Source organism: Mobula hypostoma, chromosome 5, assembly GCF_963921235.1.
Source record: "Mobula hypostoma chromosome 5, sMobHyp1.1, whole genome shotgun sequence".
Classification (NCBI taxonomy): Eukaryota; Metazoa; Chordata; class Chondrichthyes; order Myliobatiformes; family Myliobatidae; genus Mobula; species Mobula hypostoma.
Window position 1 is genome coordinate 7,118,105 of NC_086101.1, and position 22,982 is coordinate 7,141,086.

Genomic DNA, 22,982 nt, shown 5'->3' on the forward strand with positions numbered 1-22,982 from the left:
CGCGGATGAAGAAACACGATACCGTGGTCCTTCCAGGTAAGAACAGTTTTTTTTTCAAATAAAGTTATTTACATATAAGAAAAACATTCGTTGACTCTGAGTCCTTATTCAATAAAGTTATTTACAATAAAATTATGCGTTGACTCTCTGTTCATATACAAATGAAAGATGTTTACAATAAACCATTCATTTACTCTCAACCCTTGGTCAAGAGTTAAGACTTATTAACAATGAAATTATCAACAATAAAGCCAGGTGTTGGCTCTAATGCTTTCCTAAATTAACCATTCCCAACAACAATTTCACCCACTCCTGGGGCACCATGTTGATTATCTGTCTACACCGCTGATGGGGGTTAGTCTCCTCCCCACCCGACCCCTCACACTCCCACGGGTGATGAACCTTAAACTGTGCCCCCTCCCCGCCCGCTACGCCTGGTACTCTTCACTCTGCGAACGTTTAAGGACGCCAGCTCAAGGTCCACCACCCTTTATAAATCCTCGTCCTCTTTGCCATCCAGAGGCCTCATACCCATAGTCCTGGTGAAGTCATCCACCAGCTGAGGGTTCAGGTACTGCTGGTACTTCCCGCCGGGGGGGGGGGGCACCACCGATTCGGCACCAAAAGGAACCTCCGCGGCCGCCCCTCCATCTGGCTGCAGACCACCCGAAGTATTACTGCTCCCGGATTCCCGGAGCTGAGAGACTCTGCTGATCCTCCCATCCTGCGGCTGGGGGGTGGCTAGCAGACCTTCACTCTTCCCCTGACTCTCGTCCGCCCGATTAACCCGCCTCTTCCTCTGTCGGGTTTTCTGGCCACCCCCACCGCCCTCCTCCTCCGAGGAAGACAGGTGCTCAGAGGACGAGTGATGTTCGACCTCTCTTTTTTTAGAGCTCTCCAATTTCTCTGCCCTTTGTCTTTTTGGCGGCATCTTTAGGGTCTTTTTTCGTTTCGTGACCACCCTCCAGTTTTCCTCTTCCCCCTCGGCCCTCCCCTCTTCCATTGACTCCTCCTCATCAAGCGGGGGGTCTTGGGCGTTCATCCTGGGAGGACCTTTTTTTAAAATTTCAAAATATACTTTATTCAGCAATAAATATACACAATAAACCATTTCAATAACGTCCTATCTTTTACATACATTTCCATTAAGTCAGTACATTATCCATATTTATGGCCACCCACGTGCCACTCTAGTTGTTCTAAAATCTGCAGACAAATCATCACAGTCACCACATTGTCAACACCGTCCATGTTAGACCATAAGACCATAAGATATAGGGGCAGAAGTAGGCCATTTGGCCCATTGAGTCTGTTCCGCCATTCAATCATGGGCTGATCAAATTCTTCCAGTCGTCCCCACTCCCCTGTTTTCACCCCATACCCTTTAATGCCCTGGCTAATCAAGAACCTATCGATCTCTGCCTTAAATGCACCCAATGACTTGGCCTCCACAGCCGCTAGTGGCAACAAATTCCACAGATTTAACACCCTCTGACGGAAGTTATTTCTCCACATCTCAGTTCTAAAAGGATTTCCTTCAATACTGAAAGCATGCCCTCTTGTCCGAGAATCCCCTACCATGGAAATAACTCTGCCATATCTAATCTGTTCAAGCCTTTTAACATTCAGAACGTTTCTATGATATACCCCCCCCCCCCCGTCCTCCTGAATGCCAGGGAATACAGCCCAAGAGCTCCCAATCGGCACCCAATTGCCCACCATTGAGAACATCTATCATAAACGCTGCCTGGGCAGGGTGAAAAGCATTATCAGGGATGCATCTCATCCTGACCATGGACTTTTTACTCTCCCCCCATCCGGTAGGCGCTACAGGAGCCTCCGCTCCCGCACCAGCAGGCACAGGAAGAGCTTCTTCCCTGAGGCTGTGACCCTGCTGAACCTCTCATCACAGCGCTAAGCAGTATTGCACCCATATTGTAGTGTCTCAGTAATTTTATATCTGTGTGCTGTAGCACTTTTTTATTCGCAGTTATTTTGTAAATAACACTATTCTTTGCATTTCTGGTTAGATGCTAAATGCATTTCATTGGCTTTGTATCTGTACTCGGCACAATGACAATAAAGTTGAATCCAATCTAATCTAATCAGAATCCCTGGATGTACCATGAAATCCAGAACTTGCAGCGAGCCAGATCAGAGGCATTCAAGTTCTGGAGATCAAGAATGCTACCAGGGATGCAGGCATGGTCTCTGGAAAGCTCTCTCACGGGCAAAGTGGAGATTCTGGACTAGCCTGGAATTAATGAAGGATGCAGGGTTTTGGATGCCATAACTGCCTACAAAGTTAAATTTAGTGACATGGGAGACAGCAGAGCCCTGCTTCCGGCTGAGCAAAGGCCACCAGAACAGGGAGGAGCCGTTGTGTGCCCCCATGTCGCCCGATGATCCTTTGGTCTCAGTATCTGAAAATGACATGCGGGCTGCCTTTGAGAGAGCAAATCCAAGGAAAGCAACCCGTCTGGATGCAGTGCCTGAAGTCCAGCTGCTGCTGTGTTCACGGATATATTCAACCTCTTGCTCTGATGATGTGTGGTACCCATTTGCTTCGAGCAGGCTTCAGTCAAGAACAGTGTGGTAACTGCCTCAATGATGATCACCCAATGGCACGCGCATCCACAGGGATAAAGTGCTTTGAGAGGCCGGTGTTGAAACATATCAGCTCCTGTCCATAAGACATAAGACTGTCAGAAATAGGAGCAAAATTAGGCCATTCAGCCCATTGAGTTTGCTCCGCCATTCCATCATGGTTGATCCTGGATCCCACTCAACCCCACACACCTGCCTTCTCACCATATCCTTCGATGCCCTGACTGATCAGGAAACTATCAAATCCCACCTTACACCACAGTCTGGCAGAGCATTCCACAGATTCACTTCCTTCTTACCTCTGTTCTAAAAGATCACCGCTCAGTTTTGAAGATGTGCCCTTTAGCTCTGGATACCCCCATCACAGGAAATATCCTCTCCACATCCACCCTATCAAGTCCTTTCAACATTCTGTATGTTTAGATGCATAGAAACATAGAAAACCTGCAGCACAGTACAGGCCCTTCGACCCACAAAGTTGTGCCGAACATGTCCCTGCCTTAGAAGTTACTAGGCTTACCCATCGCCCTCTATTTTTCTGAGCTCCATGTACCTGTCCAAAAGTTCTTAAAAGACCCTATTGTATCCGCCTCCACCACCATTTCCAGCAGCCCATTCCACGCACTCACCACTCTCTGCGTAAAAAAAACTTACCCCTGACATCTCCTCTGTACCTACTCCCCAGCACTTTAAACCTGTGTCCTCTTGTGTTAGCCATTTCAGCCCTGGGAAAAAGCCTCTGACTATCCACACAATCAATGCCTCTCATCATCTTACACACCTCTATGAGGTCACCTCTCATACTCTGTCACTACAAGGAGAAAAGGCTAAGTTCACTCAACTTGTCTTCATAAGGCATGCTCCCCAATCCAGGCAACATCCTTGTAAATCTCCTCTGCACCCTTTCTGTGGTTTCCACATTCTTCCTGTAGTGAGGCAACCAGAACTGAGCACAGTACTCCAAGTGGGGTCTGACCACGGTCCTATATAACTGCAACATTACCTCTTGGCTCCTAAATTCAATTCCACGATTGATGAAGGCCAATACACCGTATGCCTTCTTAACCACAGAGCCAACCCGCACAGCTGTTTTGAGCGTCCTATGGACTCGGACCCCAAGATGCCTCTGATCCTCCACACTGCCGAGTCTTAACACAAAAGCCCAGTTTCGCATCCTATCAATGTCCCGCTATAACCTCTGACAGCCCTCCACACTATCCACAACACCCCCAACCCTTGTGTCATCATCGAATTTACTTACCCATCTCTCTACTTCTTCATCCAGGTCATTTATAAAAATCACAAAGGGGAGGAGTCCTAGAACAGATCGCTGAGGCACACCACTGGTGAACAACCTCCATGCAGAATATGACCCGTCTACAACCACTCTTTGCCTTCTGTGGGCAAGCCAGTTCTGGATCCACAAAACAATGTCCCCTTGAATTGTATGCCTCCTGACTTTCTCAATAAGCCTTGCATGAGGTACTTTATCAAATGCCTTGCTGAAATCCATATATACTGCATCTACTGCTCTACCTTCATCAATGTGCCTGTTCTATTGTTACAAATACATCTTTTGATGTTAAGCTCCCAACTATGGCCTTCTTTCAGCCACGACTCAGTGATGCCCACTATGTCATACCAACCACTCTGTATTTGCACCATGAGTTTGTCCATATTATTCCAAATGCTACACACATTTAAATAAGGCATCTTCAGCCCTGCATTCTTTGTCCTTTTGAATTTTATCTCTGTGGTACAATGTAATTCTCTCTGACTGTATTTGTACCCAATGCAGTGGGTACAGATGTCTGAGTGGTGGCTTGGATCTGCTCCAGTTTGCCTACCAAAGCAACAGGTCAACAGCAGATGCCACCGCATTGGCTCTTCACACATCCCTGGAACATTTGGGCAGCAAAGTTGCATACATCAGGATGCTCTTTATCGATTACAACTCAGCATTTAATAATCTATCAGTAAACTATAAGACATGGGCCTCAGTACCCCCTGTGCAACTGGATCCTGGATTTCCTCACTTGCAGATCCCAGTCAGTCTGGTTTGGCAAAAACGTCTCGTCCACAGTCTCCATCAGCAGTGCACCGGAACGCCAGAGGACGGTGTGCGTAGCCCCTGCTCTCCTTGCTTTACACCTTTGACTGTGTGGCTATGTACAGCTCCAACACCATGTACGTTTGCTGAAGACACCACTGTTGTGGGCCGTATCAAAGGTAGTGATCAATTAGCATACAGGAGAGAGACTGAAAGTTTGGCTGAGTGGTGTAATAACAACGACCTCTCTCTCAATGTCAATAAGACTAAGGAACTGATTGTAGAGGGAAACCAGAAGTTCATGAACCAGTACTTACCAGAGGATCAGAGGTGAAGAGGGTCAGTAAATTCCTGGGTGTCACTATCTCAGAGGACCTGTCCTGGACCCATCATATAAATATAATTGCAAAGAAAGCACCACAGCGCCTCTACTTCCTCGGGAGTCTGCGGAGATTTGGCATGGCATCAAAAACCTTGGCAAACCACAATAGCTGTGTGGTGGAGAGAGTACTGACTGGCTGCATTATGGCCTGATATGGGAACAGCAGTGCCTTCGAGTGGAAAATCTTACATATTGTAGTGGATTTTGGCCCAGGACATCACAGGTAAAGCCCTCCCAACCATTGGACACATCTACATGAAACGTTGCCATAGAAAAGCAACATTCATCATCAAAGATCCTCACCACCAAGGCCATGATCTTTTCTCGCTGTTGCCATCAGGTGGAAGGTACAGGAGCCTCAGTACTCATGCCACCACCAGGTTCATGAACAGTTACTACCCCTCAACCATCAGGCTCCTGAACAAAAGAGGATAACTGCACTCATTTTATTTCAGGTGTTCCCACAACCAATGGTCTCGCTTTAAGGACTTTTTAACTTGTTATTTCATGCTCTTGTTACATTGCTATTTACTTACATTTGTATTTGCATAGTTTGTTGTTCACTGATCCTGTTTATATTCACTGTTCTATAGATTTGCTGAGAATGCCTGCAGGAAAAAGAATCTCATGGTTGTATGTGGTGACATTTACGTACTCTGATAATAAATTATACCTTGAACATTGAACTTTATTTGCATCTTTATCTTGTAAGGAAGCTGAGGTTGCTAGCTGCCAGTTTGTAATTTATAAACCCTGCCCCGGGTGTTGCCTCGACCCTTCCATGTGGGTGGACATTTTACAGGAGAAAAGGGTGAGCCCTTTTGTTTATTTACATCGTGGCTGACTGGTAAAGAAGGGGGAGGAAGCTTTGCTAGGAAGGTGAGGGACGCATTTGAAGGATCTCAATCTGAAGTGTGGATTCTTTCGATCAGAAGTCATCTTCGGACTGTGCTGTTCGTTGACACAGATGACGCAGTTCAGTGCAGGTTTTGAAGTTGCAATGTACGTGTGATATATAAACCGAACATAATGCAAGTTACTTCTCCAGCGCAAAATTTTGTTAATGCTTACTCGTTTCAGCTCTTCAATTGCCCGGGACTTTATCCATCTGTAGAGCAACAATATTTGATCATTTCTGGGCCACTTCCTTTCTCTTACATAGAAATTCTCCTCTGATTCGTGATTTGATAGTTGGTAAGGTTGGTTGTTTAAATTGTGTCTTGTGAATGCAAAGTTCAAAGTACCACTGAGAGTAATCAATAAATCCAAGAAGCATAACAGAATCACTGAAAGACCGCACCCAACGGGACGGGCAACAGCCAAAACGCAAAAGACAACAAACTGCAAATACAAAAGAAAATAAAAAACAAATAGCAAATGAATAAAGAAGCATGAAATATTGAGGGGATGTGATAAAGAGCCCACCACTTGTGGGAACAGTTCAGTGAAGGGGTGAGTCAACTTGAGTGAAGTTATCCCCACTGATTCAATGCCTAATGGTTGAAGGGTAAAACCTGTTCCTGAACCTGTGTGTGTTTATCCCAAGGCTCCTTGACCTTCTTCTTGATGGCAACAGTGAGCACCTGGGTGGTGGGTGCCCTTGATGCTGGATGCTGCTTTCCTGTGATAGCACTCCATGCCAATGTGCTCAGCGGTGGGGAGGGCTTATTCATTTGTACGATTTTCCATTCAATGGCATTGGTGGCTCCATATATATTCTATTAAAGGGAAATTTTAGGCTGCAGAGGGCAGTGAGGGTAGTTCAAAACTCTGTAGGTAAGTGAGAGAACCTAGAGGCATTGAGGAGTTGGGAGTGTGGGTTGTGAAAGGCTGCTCAGATGTCACAGGATTAGATTAGACTTGATTTGCTTTCTCTAACCACACATACGTGGAAACATACAGTAAAATGCTTTGCATTTACAACCAACACAGTTCTCGGATGTGCTGGGGGCAGCCTGAAAGTGTTGCCACAAATTATGGTGCAGACATTGTGCACCCACAACATTCAGCAGAACAGCACAAACAATAACAATGAAACAAGCCCATTTCCAAGTCCTTCACTCACCCACATAGATGGGCCCCCAAACCCTGGATGGGCGGCCTCTTGGATATCACCAGTCTTCATTCTTGGGGCCATGCAGACCATAAGATATTGGAGCAGAAGTCTGTTATGACATTTCATCATGGCTGATCCAATTTTTCTCTTGGCCTCAATCTCCTACCTTCTCCCCATATCTATTCATCCCCGACTTGGCCTTCAGCTGCCTGTGGCACAGAATCCCACAGATTCACCACGCTGCGGCTAAAGAGATTCCTCCTCATCTCCATTCTAAAAGGATGCCTCTCTATACTGAGACTGTGTCCTCTGGAGATAGTCTCTCCCACCATAGGAAACATCCTCTCCATATCCACTCTCTCAAGGCCTTCCACCGTTAGATAGGTTTTAATGAGGTCACCCTTCATTCTTCGAAATTCCAGTGAATACAGGCTCAGAGCCATCAAACGCTCTTCATATGACGAACATTCAGTCCTAGAATTATTTTTATGAATGGCATTTGAACCCTTTCCAGTTTCCGCACATCCTGTCTAAGATACGGGGCCCAAAATTGCTCACAACACTCCAAGTGAGAACTCACCAGTGCTTTATAAAATCTCAACATTACATTCTTGCTTTTATATTCTAGTCCTCTTGAAATTAATGCTAACATTGCATTTGTCTTCCTCACCACAGACTACACCTGCAAATTAACCTTTAGGGAATCCTGCACAAGGACTCCCAAGTCCCTCTGCACCTCAGTTTTTTGTATTTTCTCTCCTTTTAGGAAACAGCCAACACTTTCATTTCTTCTACCAAAATGCATGACCATATACCTCCTAGCACGGTATTCCATCTGCCACTTCTTTGCCCATTGTCCTAACCTGTCTAAATCCTTCTGTAGCATCTCTACTTCCTCAAAAATACCTGCCCATCCACCTAGCTTCATATTGTTTGCAAACGTAGCCACAAAGCCATCAATTCCATCATCCAAAGCATTGACATATAGTGTAAAAAAAGAGTCAGTCCCATCACAGAGCCCTGTGGGACACCACAGGTTGCCAGTAGACAACCAGAAAATACTCCTTTTATTCCCACTGCTTGTCTCCTGCCAATGAGTCACTGCTTTATCCATGCTAGAGTCTTTCCTGTGATACCAGAGGCTCGTAGTTCGTTATGTGTGGCGCCTTGTTGAAGGCCTTCTGAAAATCCAAATACACATCACTGATTCTCCTTCATCTATCTGCTTGTTATTTGTTCAAAGGATTCGAACGGACTTGTCAGGTAAGATTTTCCCTTGAGTAATCCATGCTGAGTACGCACTACTTTTTCATGTGTCCCCAAGTACCCTGAGACCTCACCCTTAAAAATCGACTCCAACATCTTCCCAACCACTGAGGTCAGACTAACTGGCCTGGAGTTTCCTTTATTCTGCCTCTCTCTCCCTTCTTGAAGAATGACAATAATAGACAATAGACAATAGGTGCAGGAGTAGGCCATTCGGCCCTTCAGGCCAGCACCGCCATTCACTGTGATCATGGCTGATCATCCACAATCAGTACCCTTTTTCTGCCTTCTCCCCATATCCCTTAACTCCGCTATCTTTAAGAGCTCTATCTAACTCTTTCTTGAAAGCATCCAGAGAATTGGCCTCCACTGCCTTCTGAGGCAGAGCATTCCACAGATCCACAACTCTCTGGGTGAAAAAGTTTTTCCTCAACTCAGTTCTAAATTGTCTACCTCTTATTCTTAAACTGTGGCCTCTGGTTCTGGACTCCTCCAACATCGGGAACATGTTTCCTGCCTCTAGCGTGTCCAATCCCTTAATAATCTTATATGTTTCAATCATATCCCCTCTCATCCTTCTAAATTCCAGTGTATATAAGCCCAGTCACTCCAATCTTTCAAAATATGACAGTCCCGCTTTCCCTGGAATTAACTTCGTGAACCTACGCTGCACTCCCTCAATAACAAGAATGTCCTTCCTCAAATTTGGAGACCAAAACTGCACTCAATACTCCAGGTGGGGTCTCACCAGGGCCCTGTACAACTGCAGAAGGACCTCCTTGCTCCTATACTCAACTCCCCTTGGCTTCTTATGAAGGCCAACATGCCATTAGCTTTCTTCACTGCATGCTTACTTTCAGTGACTGATGAACAAGGACACCTAGATCTCATTGTACTTCCCCTTTTCCTAACTTAACACCATTCAGATAGTAATCTGCCTTCCTGTTCTTGCCACCAAAGTGAATAACCTCACATTTTTCCACATTAAACTGCATCTGCCATGCATCTGCCCACACACCCAGCCTGTCCAAGTCTCCCTGCATTCTCATAACATCCTCCTCACATTTCACACTGCCACTCAGCTTTGTGTCATCTGCAAATTTGCTAATGTTACTTTTAATCCCTTCATCTAAATCATTAATGTATATTGTAAATAGCTGCGGTCCCAGCACCGAGCCCTGCGGTACCCCACTAGTCACTGCCTGCCATTCTGAAAGGGACCTGTTGATCCCTACTCCTTGTTTCCTGTCTGCCAACCAATTTTCTATCAATGTCAGTACCCTATCCCCAATAACATGTGCTCTAATTTTGCCCGCTAATCTCCTATGTGGGACCTTATCAAAGGCTTTCTGAAAGTCCAGGTACACTACATCCACTGGCTCTCCCTTGTCCATTTTCATAGTTACATCCTCAAATAATTCCAGAAGATTAGTCAAGCATGATTTCCCCTTTGTAAATCCATACTGACTCGGACTGATCCAGTTACTGCTATCCAAATGTGCCGCTATTTCATCCTTTATAATTGACTTCAGCATCTTCCCCAATGCTGATGTCAGGCTAACTGGTCTATAATTCCCTGTTTTCTTTCTCCCTCCTTTCTTAAAAAATGGGATAACATTAGCTACCCTCCAATCCTCAGCAACTGATCCTGAATCTATACAGCATTGGAAAATGATTACCAATGCGTCCACGATTTCTAGAGCCACCTCCTTAAGGACCCTGGGATACAGACCATCGGGCCCTGGGGATTTATCAGCCTTCAGTCCCATCAGTCTACCCAACACAATTTTCTGCCTAATGTGAATTTCCTTCAGTTCCTCCGTTACCCTAGGTCCTCTGGCCACTATTACATCTGGGAAATTGTTTGTGTCTTCTCTAGTGAAGACAGATCCATAGTACCTGTTCAACTCATCTGCCATTTCCTTGTTCCCCATAATAAATTCACCTGTTTCTGTCCTTAAGGGCCCAACTTTGGTCTTAACTATTTTTTTCCTCTTCACATACCTAAAGAAGCTTTTACTATCCTCCTTTATATTCTTGGCTAGCTTACCTTCATATCTCACCTTTTCTCCCCGTATTGCCACTCCATATGGAGTGACATTTCCAATTTTCCTGTCTTCTGGAACCATTCCAGAATCTAGTGATTCTTGAAAGATCATAACTAATGCCTCCACAATCTCCTCAGCTATCTTTTTCAGAACCATGTGGTGTGCACCTTGGGGTCCAGGTTTCTCATTTACCTTCAGGCCTTTCAGTTTCCCAGGAACCTTCTCTCTCATTATGGTAACTTCACACACTTCATGACCTCTGGCACCTGGAACTTGCACCATACTGTTAGTGACTTCCACAGTGAAGACTGATGCAACATACTTATTCAGTTCATCTGCCATTTTGTTGTCCACCATTACTACCTGTCCAGCATCGTTTTCTAGCAGGCAGATCTCTACTGTCGCCTTTCTTTTACACTTCACATATCTGAAGAAACTTTTGGTATCCTCTTTAATATTATTGGCTAGTTTAATCTTGCATTCCATTTTTACCTCCTTTATGACTTTTAAGTTGCTTTTTGTTGTTTTTAAAAGCATTCCAATTCTCTAGCATCCAATTAACTTTTGCTCTATTAATTGCCCCCTCTTGGGTTTTTATGTTGGCGCTGACATCGCTTGTTGGCCACGATTGTGTCATCTTGCCTTTGGAATACTTCTTTCTCTTTGGGATGTAGAAACATAGAAACATAGAAAATAGGTGCAGGAGTAGGTCATTCGGCCCTTCGAGCCTGCACCGCCATTCAGTATGATCATGGCTAATCATCCAACTCAGAGCCCTGTACCTGCCTTCTCTCCATACCCCCTGATCCCTTTAGCCACAAGGGCCATATCTAACTCCCTCTTAAATATAGCCAATGAACTGGCCTCAACTGTTTCCTGTGGCAGAGAATTCCACAGATTCACCACTCTCTGTGTGAAGAAGTTTTTCCTAATCTCAGTCCTAAAAGACTTCCCCTTTATCCTTAAACTGTGACCCCTCGTTCTGGACTTCCCCAATATTGGGAACAATGTATATATACCCTGCCTTCCGAATTGCTTCCAGAGATTACAGCCATTTTTGCTTTGTTGTCATCTCAAACCTCGTACTTTGAACCCCTGTCTTCAGTGATCACCAACCTATGACATCAGAGTGCTCCGACCTGAACTCTGACCTCCAACTCCTCCCCCTAACTCTTCATTTACTGACCCTGACCTCTCACTCCCCTCATCCCTGTCCCTACTGATGGATGTTTCAGCTCAGCTCCATCTTGGAAAAACAAAATTATCAGACAGAGGAGAGTCACAGAATGAAAAAAACAAAAGCCAACAGTTTAAAGTTTTGACATGATTAAAAAATACATACTAAGCCATTCTCTAACAGTTCCTGTTAATGTTGAGTGTAAGAAAGTCCAACTAGACTGCCAGGAAGCTGGTGTGTAAATTTAGAATGGTGAATTCCCACATCTGGTTGAAACCTTTGAAACTGACTTGTTTTATGGGATTTCACAAGGCCACCACCAACACTAAAAGCCTCAATCTTTTCTTGTAATATTGTTCAAGGTTCAGTTTGAATGCTAATTTCTGGCCTTCCAAAGCAATTTATTGTCAAATTTCAACTCATTCCGAATGGTGCTGCTAAACCTTTAAGCCAGGATGGGAGAACACATCACTCCTATGCTGTACATGCCACACTGCATTGGCGTCTTGTTTCTTTTAGAATTGATTTTAAAGTTTCCTTACTTGTTTTTAAAGCTCTTCAGAATGAACTACATTGTTAAACTGTGGAATACAGCACCTAAAAAGTATAAGGGATGCAGACTCAGTTGATACATTTAAATGCCAGCTCAAAACCTATTTATTTAACATTGCTTTCAACCAACATCTTTTATTATTTTCATGTTTAATTTTTAACTTTAATTTTATCTTCATATTTGTACTTTAATCCCAATGTAAAGCACTTTGAACTACATTGGTATGAGAAGTGCTCTCTAAATAATGTTGTTCTTATTGTTATTAACTTGATGCTGTTCTTCGATAAATTTACTTTGAACTTTGAATTGCAGGTGTTCAGCGGTTTATAAGAGCTGAAAGTACTTTCAATCAGTAAGTATTGGCTGTGATCATGGCTTACAGGGAACAGTACGTGGGTTGGAGTGAGGAGGCAGTCTGCTCCATCTGCCTCAATTTCTTCACTGAACCAATTTCTCTGGAGTGTGGGCACAACTTCTGTCTTGCCTGCATCAGACAGTGTTGGGAAAGGAAGAACAATTCCTGCCCAGAATGTCGGGCAGTTTTTCCAGCAAGGAAACTCAGGATCAATCAAGCCCTGGCAAAGCTGTCTGAGAGAGCTCGAGAATTGAAGGAAAATTTGAATGAGGAAGGAAATAAACTTCATTGTAAAGAACATGACGATGAACTGAAGCTGTTTTGTGAAACTGACCAGAAACTGATCTGCCTGATCTGCAGAGATGCGCTGGAACACAGGGAGCACCACTTTCGGCCAATTAAAGAAGCTGTGGAAATTCAAAAGGTAAAGAAAATTTCATTACCTAAGAACTGGCAATTTCTCCCCTCTCTCGCTTTTTCCATTTCCCATTCTGGTTCCCCTCTTACTCCTTCTCCTCCCCTGCCCATCACAATCCTCTGGTGCTCCTTGTTCTGTGGTCAACTGCACTCTCCTGTCAGACTCCTTTATCTCCAGCACTTTCCCTCTTCTGCCTGCCACTTTCCAGCTTCCTGCTTCATCCCCATGTCCCCCAGCCACCCACCTTCCCCCCTGACTGGTCTCACCTATCACCTGTACTCCTTCCAATCCCCTGACCTACTTATTCCGGTTTCTGCCCCCTTCCAATCCAGCCTTGATGAAGGACCTCAGTCTGGAACATCGACTGTTTATTCCCCTCCTTAGATGCTTCCTGACCTGCTGAGTTCCTCCAGCATTTTGTGTGTGTTGCTCTGGATTTCAAGCTCCTGCAGAATCTCTTGTGCTTAAGGTTAGGTTTCCCGATTGTTTCAGAAGGTTTTCTCCCTCCACCACCTTTGCTGAGTCTCAGTTAAAGGCTGACCCCAGCAGACCGCTCACCCATCAATGCTACTCTCCAGTGTTCCCTTCCTAGAAAACAGAACTTGATTAACTTTGTCTACCACCCAAAGGGAACTGAAGCCTGCTTGTTCTTCCAGAGATATGGAGGACTTCTGTTGGTCGGGCTAGACCATGGATATGGTGTCTCAGCTGTCTACGTGATGGACAAGTCAGTACACAAGCTAGGGCTGTACATATGGAGAGCAAGTTGTTGTCCATGTAGCAGCCACCCCAGCTCCATAGGAATGGTAGAGACTAATACGCTTTACACTGTGGCATCGCAAGAGCTGCCCATCAGCATTAAGCATAACTTAGGACTGCCTTGGGGACAGACACCAATCTGCAGGACAACATCCGTGCATCTCAGAGACCTGTGCATGGGAAGCGCTCCAACAGCCCATACCACTCACAGACATGAGCCACTTAGTGGTGTAGTAGTTAGCACAGTACTATTACAGACTAGGGCTCGGGGTTCAGAGTTCAAATCTGACATCACCTGGAAGAAGACTATACACTCTCCCCTGAATCCTGTGTAAAAAGTCTGTACACCCTCCCCGTGTCCTGTGTAAGGACTCTGTACAACCTCCCACTGTCCTGTGAAAGAAGTCTGTACACTCTCCCCTGTGTCCTGTGTAAGGACTCTGTACACCGTCCCCTGTGTCCAGTGTAAGGAGTCTCTACGCTCTCCCCTGTGTCCTGCGTAACAAGTATGTACACTCTCCCCTGTGTCCCATGTAAGAAGTCTGTACACTCTCCCCTGTGTCCTGTGTAAGGACTCTGTACACTCTCCCCTGTGTCCTGCGTAAGAAGTATGTACACTCTCCCCTGTGTCCTGTGTATGGAGTCTGTACACCCTCCACTGTGTCCAGTGTAAGGAGTATGTACACTCTCCCCTGTGTCCTGTGTAAGGAGTCTGTACACTCTCCCCTGTGTCCTGTATAAGGAGTCTGTACACTCTCCCCTGTGCCCTGTGTAAGGAGTATCTACACTCTCCGCTGTGTCCTCTGTAAGGAGACTGTACAAACTCCCCTGTGTCATGTGTAAGGACTCTGTAAACTCTCCCCTGTGTCCTGTGTAAGGACTCTGCACACTCTCCCCTATGTCCAGTGTAAGGAGTGTGTACACTCTCCCTTGTGTCCTGTATATGGAGACTGTACACCCTCCCCTGTGTCCTGTGTAAGAAGTCTGTACACTCTCCCTTGTGTCCTGTTTAAGGAGTCCATTCACCCTCCCCTGTGTCCTGTGTGAGGAGTCTGTACACTCTCCCCTGTGTCCTGTGTAAGGAGTATGTACACCCTCTCCTCTGTCCTGTGTAAGCAGTCTGTACACTCTCCCTTGTGTCCTGTTTAAGGAGTATGTATACCCTCTCCTCTGTCCTGTGTAAGGAGTCTGTACACACTCCCCTGTGTCCTGTGTAAGGAGTATGTACACTCTCCTCTGTGTCCTGTGTAAGGAGAATGTACACTTTCCCCTGTGTCCTGTGTAAGGAGAATGTACACTTTCCCCTGTGTCCTGTGTAAGGAGTCTGTACCCCCTCCCCTGTGTCCTGTGTAAGGAGTCTGTACACCCTCCCTTGTGTCCTGTGTAAGGACTCTGTACACCCTCCCCTGTGTCCTGTATAAGGAGTCTGTACACCCTCCCTTGTGTCCTGTGTAAGGACTCTGTACACCCTCCCCTGTGCCCCGTGTAAGAAGTCTGTACATTCTCCCCTATGTCCTGGGTAAGGAGTCTGTGCAATCTCCCCAGTGTCCTGTGTAAGGAGTATATACACTCTCCCCTGTATCCTGTGTACGGAGTCTGTACACTTTCCCCTGTGTCCTGTGTAAGGAGTCTGTACCCCCTCCCCTGTGTCCTGTGTAAGGAGTCTGTACACCCTCCCTTGTGTCCTGTGTAAGGACTCTGTACACCCTCCCCTGTGTCCTGTATAAGGAGTCTGTACACCCTCCCTTGTGTCCTGTGTAAGGACTCTGTACACCCTCCCCTGTGCCCCGTGTAAGAAGTCTGTACATTCTCCCCTATGTCCTGGGTAAGGAGTCTGTGCAATCTCCCCAGTGTCCTGTGTAAGGAGTATATACACTCTCCCCTGTATCCTGTGTACGGAGTCTGTACACTCTCCCCTCTGTCCTGTATAAGGAGACTGTACACTGTCCCCTGTGTCCTGTATAAGGAGTCTGTACACTCTCCCCTGTGTCCTGTGTAAGCAGTCTGTACACCCTCCCCTGTGTCCTGTATAAGGACTCTGTACACCCTCCCCTCTGTCCTGTTTAGGAAGTCTGTACACTCTCCCCTGTGTCCTGTGTAAGGAGTCGGTACACTCTCCCCTGTGTCCTGTTTAAGGAGTCCATTCACCCTCCCCTGTGTTTTGTCTGAGGAGTCTGTACACTCTCCCCTGTGTCCTGTGTAAGGAGTATGTACACCCTCTCCTCTGTCCTGTGTAAGGAGTCTGTACACACTCCTCTGTGTCCTGTGTAAGGAGAATGTACACTCTCCCCTGTGTCCTGTGTAAGGAGAATGTACATTCTCCCCTGTGTCCTGTATAAGGAGTCTGTACACCCTCCCTTGTGTCCTGTGTAAGGACTCTGTACACCCTCCCCTGTGTCCTGTATAAGGAGTCTGTACACACTCCCCTGTGTCCTGTGTATGGACTCTGTACACCCTCCCCTGTGTCCTGTGTAAGATGTCTGTACATTCTCCCCTGTGTCCTGTGTACGGAGTCTGTACACCCTCCCCTGTGTCCTGTGTAAGTAGTATATACACTCTCCCCTGTGTCCTGTGTACGGAGTCTGTACACTTTCCCCTCTGTCCTGTATAAGGAGACTGTACACTCTCCCCTGTGTCCTGTGTAAGGAGTCTGTACAACCTCCCCTGTGTCCTGTGCAAGGTGTCTGTACACTCTCCCCTGTGTCCTGTGTAAGGAGTCCATTCACCCTCCCCTGTGTCCTGTGTGAGGAGTCTGTACACTCTCCCCTGTGTCCTGTGTCAGGAGTATGTACACCCTCTCCTCTGTCCTGTGTAAGGAGTCTGTACACACTCCCTATGTCCTGTGTAAGGAGTATGTACACCCTCCCCTGTGCACTGTGTAAGGAGTCTGTATACCCTCCCCTGTGTCCTGCGTAAGGAGTCTGTACACTCTCCCCTGTTTCCTTTGTAAGGGGTCTGTAAATTCTCTCCTGTGTCCTGTATAAGGAGTGTGTACACTCTCTCCTGTGTCCTGTGTAAGTAGTCTGTACGCTCTGCCTGTGTCCTGTGTAAGGAGTATGTACACTGTCCCCTGTGTCCTGTGTAAGGAGTCTGTACACTCTCCCCTGTGTCCTGTGTAAGGAGTATGTACACCCTCTCCTCTGTCCTGTGTAAGGAGTCTGTACACACTCCCCTATGTCCTGTGTAAGGAGTATGTACACCCTCCCCTGTGCACTGTGTAAGGAGTCTGTATACCCTCCCTTGTGTCCTGTGTAAGGAGTCTGTACAGCCTCCCCTGTGTCCTGTGTAAGGAGTCTGTGTAATCTCCCCTGTGTCCTGTGTGAGGAGTCTGTACACCCTCCCCTGTGTCCTGTGTAAGGAGTCTGTGCACACTCCCCTGTGTCCTGTGTAAGGAGTATGTACACTCTCCCCTGTGTCCTGTGTAAGGAGTCTGTACACCCTCCCCTGCAGAGTCTGTAAGGTGTCTGTACTGCCCCGGTAGAGTCTGTAAAGTGTCTGCACAACCCGCACCCCCCCCCCCAGGTGAAGTCTGTAAGGAGTCTGTACCCTCCCGCCCAGTAGAGTCTGTGAGGTGTCTGCATCTCCCCCCAGTCGTGTCTCTAAAGCAGCGGTCCCCAACCACAGGGCCGCAAAGCATGTGCTGCCGGGCCGCGAGGAAGCAATATGATTTGGTGATATGAGTCAGCTGCACCTGTCCTCGTGCCCTGTCACGCCCACTGTTGAGCTTGAACGCACGCGAAGTCATTACACACGCATCTTCCATGTCAGCGCAGGAAGGAGATCAACTCCTCGAGCTTGCAAATAACGACGGGCTGAAAAGTATTTTTGACATAACATCTCTGCCGGCATTCTGCATCAAAGTCAAGGCTCAATATCCTGAGATAGCCACGAAAGCACTGAAAATGCTGCTCCCATTTCCAACGTATCTCTGCAATGAATGCAACGAAAACTAAATTGCGGAATAGACCAGACATAAGGAACTTCCTTCGAGTATCGCTGTCTCCCATCACCCCTCGATAGGACCGTCTTGTTGCCGGAAAACAAGCCCAGGGCTCCTACTGATTCAGCGATATTGGTGTGTTGCAATGATTTTATATATTCATACGGGGAAAATATGTGCTGTGTGTTTAATATCCAAACGTTACTTAAAATGTAATGATGCTATTGACTTATCACATATATTCATGCAAGGAAAATATGCGCTGTGCGTTTAATATTAAATTTGTTAGATAAACCCTTTTAGAAACAAAATTGAGTGTATTAGCCACTTATCACCTATATTCAGGTCGTGATTAACACCTCTCCCCTGAACAGAATCGCCAAAACCTATTTGTAGAAAAAAATCGGCACCTACACGCATGTGCAAACTGTTGCCCGTGCAAGGCTTCATGGTCATTGTAGTCTTTCTCGGAGGAAACGCAACGAATTCGACTGCTACTCTTGTCCGTTGACAACCCTACCCCACCCCCCCCACCACCCCGGGTCGTCCGGTCTGCAAGAATATTGTCAGTATTAAACCGGTCCGCAATGCGATAAAGGTTGGGGACCCCACTCTAAGGTGTCTGTACTATCCTGGTGGAGTCTGTGAGGAGTCTGCACCCCGCCCCCCCCCCGGTGGTGTCTGTAAGGTGTCTGTACCACCCCCCCCCCCCAGTGGAGTCTGTGAGGAGTCAGTACCCCACCGGTGGAGTCTGTATGGAGTCTGAACCACGCCCCCCCCCAGGTAAGATGTCTGTACCTCCCCCCCCCCGGTGGAAACTGTAAGGAGTCTGTACCCCCACAGTGGAGTCTGTAAGGAGTCTGTACCCCCCCCCCCAGTTTCGTCTGAAAGGTGTCTGTATGTCAGGTTGTAATGGGTTTTCTCTGGGTCCTCTAGTTTCCCCAGTCCTCGGGGGTAGCTCGGGGAGTATGGCCCACTCCGCACTGTATCCCTAAATAAAATATTTTGTGTCTGTCTTGTGCTTCTCGTGCTGTGGGCTGTTTGTGACTCCAGCATCATGGCTCCAGAGGGACAATGTTTCATTTTGCTGCGTACATGTGTGTGGCTGAATGACAATAAACTTGAACTTCTTGTTCTATCTCAATCCGAGGCTCAGGTGAAAACCTCCCTGGAGCTACTCATGGCGAAGAAGTCACTGATTTTGGAGATGGAGAGGCAGCAGATACAAAAGATCAGAGAAATCAGGGTAAAGTCTCCCAATGCTTTTTGCAATTCTCAGTGATTTACCTTCACTGGCATTTATTAAATTTTACTTTTCATTTCTAGGTGCAGTCACGTTCTCTGCAGGACTATGTCACGTCTGAGTTTGATAGCATGCATCAGTTTCTCAATGAGAAGGAACAAGAGTACATTGGAAACCTGAGGGAACAAGAGAAGACAATTCGGGACACCATGGAAGAAACTCTGAGAAAAATTCAAGATAACTTGCATTCCATTCAGGAGGAAATCTCAGATTTGCAGAAACGGATGAGGGAGAAAAGTGGAGCATTGTTCCTGAAGGTGGGGAAGGGATCAATATTTTAATTCAGTTCCATGAACATGAACATTGTTGCAAAATGAGTTCTGAGGAAGTGAGTTCTGATGAAAGGTCTTGGCTTGAAATGTCCCCTCCATCAATGCTGCCTGACCTGCTGTGTCCCTTATGCCATCTGAAATTCTTCCTGCTTACTTCCTCAAAATACATCATGATTTTAAAGACGTTAATTGATGTCCCCATAATTTTCTTTTTTTTAAGGAACACCACTTCATCCTTTCCATGTGACATTTCAAATGAATCTGCCCTAATCTTTACCCTCTGCCATTGGGTCATTACCATAGCAAGGTGATCAAAGCTGGTGACTTGTGTAGGTTTAACAATAGTTATTGACATAATGTCTGTTATTTCCATGCTATTTCCCACATTATCATGGGAGAACTAGTTCCCCCCCCCCCCCGTTACAACATACCACAACATGCCAGAGAAACCCAGCAAACCAAGCAGCAGCAATGAACAGGCCTGATCAGATCTCAGCCCGAAGCAACGATGGTTTATTCCCCTCCCTAGATGCAGCCTGACCTGCTGAACTCATCAGGCATTTTACTTGTGTTATTCTTGAATATAGAGGGATCTTAGGGTCCCAAGGCCGTAGATTTCTGAAAGTGACCCCTGGTAACTCACAGAGAAGCCTCTTCTTTTTCTGCCAAGGTCCACTATCCTCTCCTATCAGATCCTTTCTTCTTCAGAGCTTTACCTCTTCCATCTATTCCCTCCCGGCTTCTCACCTCATTCCCACCCACCTCCCCCCTGATCTGGTCTCACCTCTCACACGCCAGCCTGTACTTTTCCCCCACTGCTGCCTTTTTATTTAGGCTCCTACTCCCTTCCTTTCCCGTCTCGATGAAAGGTCTCAGCCCACTGTTTATTCCTTTCCATTCATGCTGTCTGACCTGCTGTGTCCCTCCAGAATTTTGTGTGTGTTGCTCTGGATTCCCAGCATCTGAGGGATCACTTGTGTCTATGTCTTGCCTTAGTATATTTACCTTGCTTTCTCTTAAATGTGGGATTGGTTGTCGGGTGAACAAAGTCATTGGAGAGACTTAGCTGTTGGATATGAAGCAGTGTCCTTATTCCACAAAGTGAGACACACCAATCATCATGTGGAGATCCTTCTGGAGCACGGAGTCTGCTCGACTCAACCCTGCACAACACTTCATGATCAAAGGACAATTCCACATTTCAATGCTTCCTTTGAACTGCACACAACCTTCACAGCTCCCACATCGCACCCACACCACAGACACATGAATGCATCTTAATTAGCACTGCCTGGTCTTCTCGTTAACTGTGATTCACATCTTTTAGGAACTCATTGTTCAGAGCTGTATTTTCAATTTAATCTACAGTCTATATACATATTTGAAGGTTGGTGGCTGAAGTCAGTTGCTGAAGTTATTGCTATGTGCACTAAACCCAAAAATGCACGAATAGGATTGTTGTAACCACTCTGTATAAGCTATTGTCACATACCCCATGACGGCTTAAAGAACCAGCAGAGATGGAAAGCACTTTGGAGTCCAGTATTGCTATTAACTAATATTATTTATTAGTAACTATGCAATACAGTAATATAAATATAGATAAATCAAACAGGTTAACAATGATTATATATAAGTAAGTAAATCAGTAAGTGTGGAAAATATGAAACCCAAACTTCTTCAAGTCTAGGGGTAAATAGATAGTCTTACGATGATGAGTAACGTTCAGTTCAGTTCATGGTGTTGAGTTGAGTAGTAATGGAGAGAGAGAGAGAGAGAGAGAGATTTGAGTCTTCAGGTGAGCTGTCGCCGTCGATCTTCCTGTTGTCCTCCGGAATCCTTTAAAAGTCACCGACTGTGACCACAACAAAGGGGACCAGTTTTCTGTGATGGAGCTATCAACCCAGGCAAGGGTGGACACATGGACAACTCCCCACCAGCCAATCCCTTTTCTCATTGCAAGAGCTGCTGATCGATCTGCCTGATCGATCCTCCAAAAACCCACTTTTTCTGTGGGCACAACAAAGCTCATTCAGTGTCCAAAACATGTGCCTGAGGTCTATATCATCTGACCTCCTATTTATCTCACTGTACTGAGAACCAATTGTCATTCAAATAACACCTCCTTCCTTTGTCTGTGTAAGAAATGTACAAGCAGGCAATTGTCCTCGGGAAGTATAAACCTCCAGAGAAACTATAACATTGATTGTCCATCAAATAGTGCCGCCCTCGGTCACCATAGTGACTTACGAGCTGCTCGGTGCCCTCTCTCTCTCCAACTCAGCAGAAATCCAAAAGTTCCTTGTGCCTTAAAGTGACAGTCCAAAAGTTAGTCTTCGTCTCTCTCTCTCTCTTTTCAAAAGCATAGTTCATAGGGGTAATTGAGCACAGTTTATAGGGGTAATTCAGGACGCCGTCACACTAAGATATCCCACTCTTACCATCCTGTTAAACAAACCTCCCCAAGATTTCTTTTGAATGATTTTAGAGTCTACTCATATGTTTACAATGGAATGTTGCCAGGATGCAGAACTGAGCTGGAAGTGACAGATGGAGTTCAATCCAGAAAAGATTGATCTTGAAGGCAGAGTGCAAAGGATACTTAGCAGTGTGTCGGAACAGAGTCCTAGACCATATATCCCTCAAAATTGCCATGCAATTTGAAGGGTGGTGAAGATGGCTTATAATATGTTACCCTTCATTAGTTGGAAATTGAGTTCCAGAGCTGGGTGGTAATGTTGCACCTCTGTAAGACTCTGGTTAGACCACACATGGAATACTGTGTTCAGTTCTGATCACCTCATTAGGGAAAGAATGTGGAGGCCTTAGAGAGGGCACACAGGAGATTTACCAGGATGCTGCCTGGATTAGAGAACATGTCTTAAGAGGGTAGGTTTAGTGAGCTAGGGCTTTTCGCTTTGAAGCAAAGGACAATGTGAGGTGACTTGATAGAGGTGTACAAGATGATAAGATGCAAAGGTAGAGCAAACAGTCAGAGAAATATTCCCAGGGCAGAGACAATGGCAATAAATTGAAATACATGGAGGGGGGTGGTTGTCAGAGATAGATTTTGTTTACAGTGGCAAGCACATGGAATATTCGGGACACTTAAGAGACTTTTAGATAGGCATACAGATGAAAGAAAACGGGAGGAATTGAGAGAGGGAAGGGTTACTTTGATCTTGAAGTAGGTTAAAAGCGTGGCACAACATTGTGGGCCGAAGGGCCTATATTGTGCTAAACTGCTTCATGTTTTATGTTCTATGCACTCTTTACAAAGCTCATCCTGAACTTCCACTCGCAGACTCACTCTGTCATAATCATTCATAACTGAAGTCCCTCATCACTAAACTTACAAGCAAACTGAAGAAAAAGACTACCTTTATTTGCCAAATTTGCATCAAGACATAGAGTGAAATGGATTGTTTCGCATCAACAGTCTGAGTGTGCTCTGGCGGGGGGGGGGTGGCGGGCAGCTTTCCTGTCTGCGCATCGGCGGCTCAGAAAACTTGAATTCTGAGCACCTTCCAATTCTGTGAGTGTGCCCAGAAGGAAATGAATCTCAGGGTAGTATATATACTTTTATAATAAATTTACTCTGAACTTTGTGGGTACAGGTGAATATTCCTGAATACTAAGTTGTATCTGCATTTTTGTTTTCAGAAAGAAATTCATTATATGAACAGGTAAGACATTTTCTTCACTGAAATTCTGCACAGGCTGGAAAAATATTTCAGAAAGCTATTCATGGCCTATGAATGGACAGCCAGAGACAGCTTTCCCACACCAGAAATGG

At 45.8% G+C, this 22,982-nt stretch overlaps 1 protein-coding gene across 3 annotated transcripts in view; it reads left to right on the top strand.

Moving 5' to 3' along the window:
- Window positions 1-5,785: 5,785 nt before the first annotated feature.
- Window positions 5,786-22,982, top strand: part of LOC134346539 (zinc-binding protein A33-like) — a 28,785-nt gene continuing 11,588 nt past the window's right edge. The window contains exons 1-5 of one of the 3 annotated variants that reach the window (XM_063047951.1): window positions 5,786-5,850; window positions 12,452-12,918; window positions 18,768-18,857; window positions 18,938-19,171; window positions 22,850-22,872. In XM_063047951.1, coding sequence (XP_062904021.1) covers window positions 12,511-12,918; window positions 18,768-18,857; window positions 18,938-19,171; window positions 22,850-22,872 — 755 coding nt within the window. In that variant the 5' untranslated portion in view covers window positions 5,786-5,850; window positions 12,452-12,510. Of the gene's footprint in view, window positions 5,851-12,394; window positions 12,919-18,761; window positions 18,858-18,937; window positions 19,172-22,849; window positions 22,873-22,982 lie in introns of those variants that run through there. The other 2 variants (XM_063047948.1, XM_063047949.1) reach the window with 2 other exon arrangements.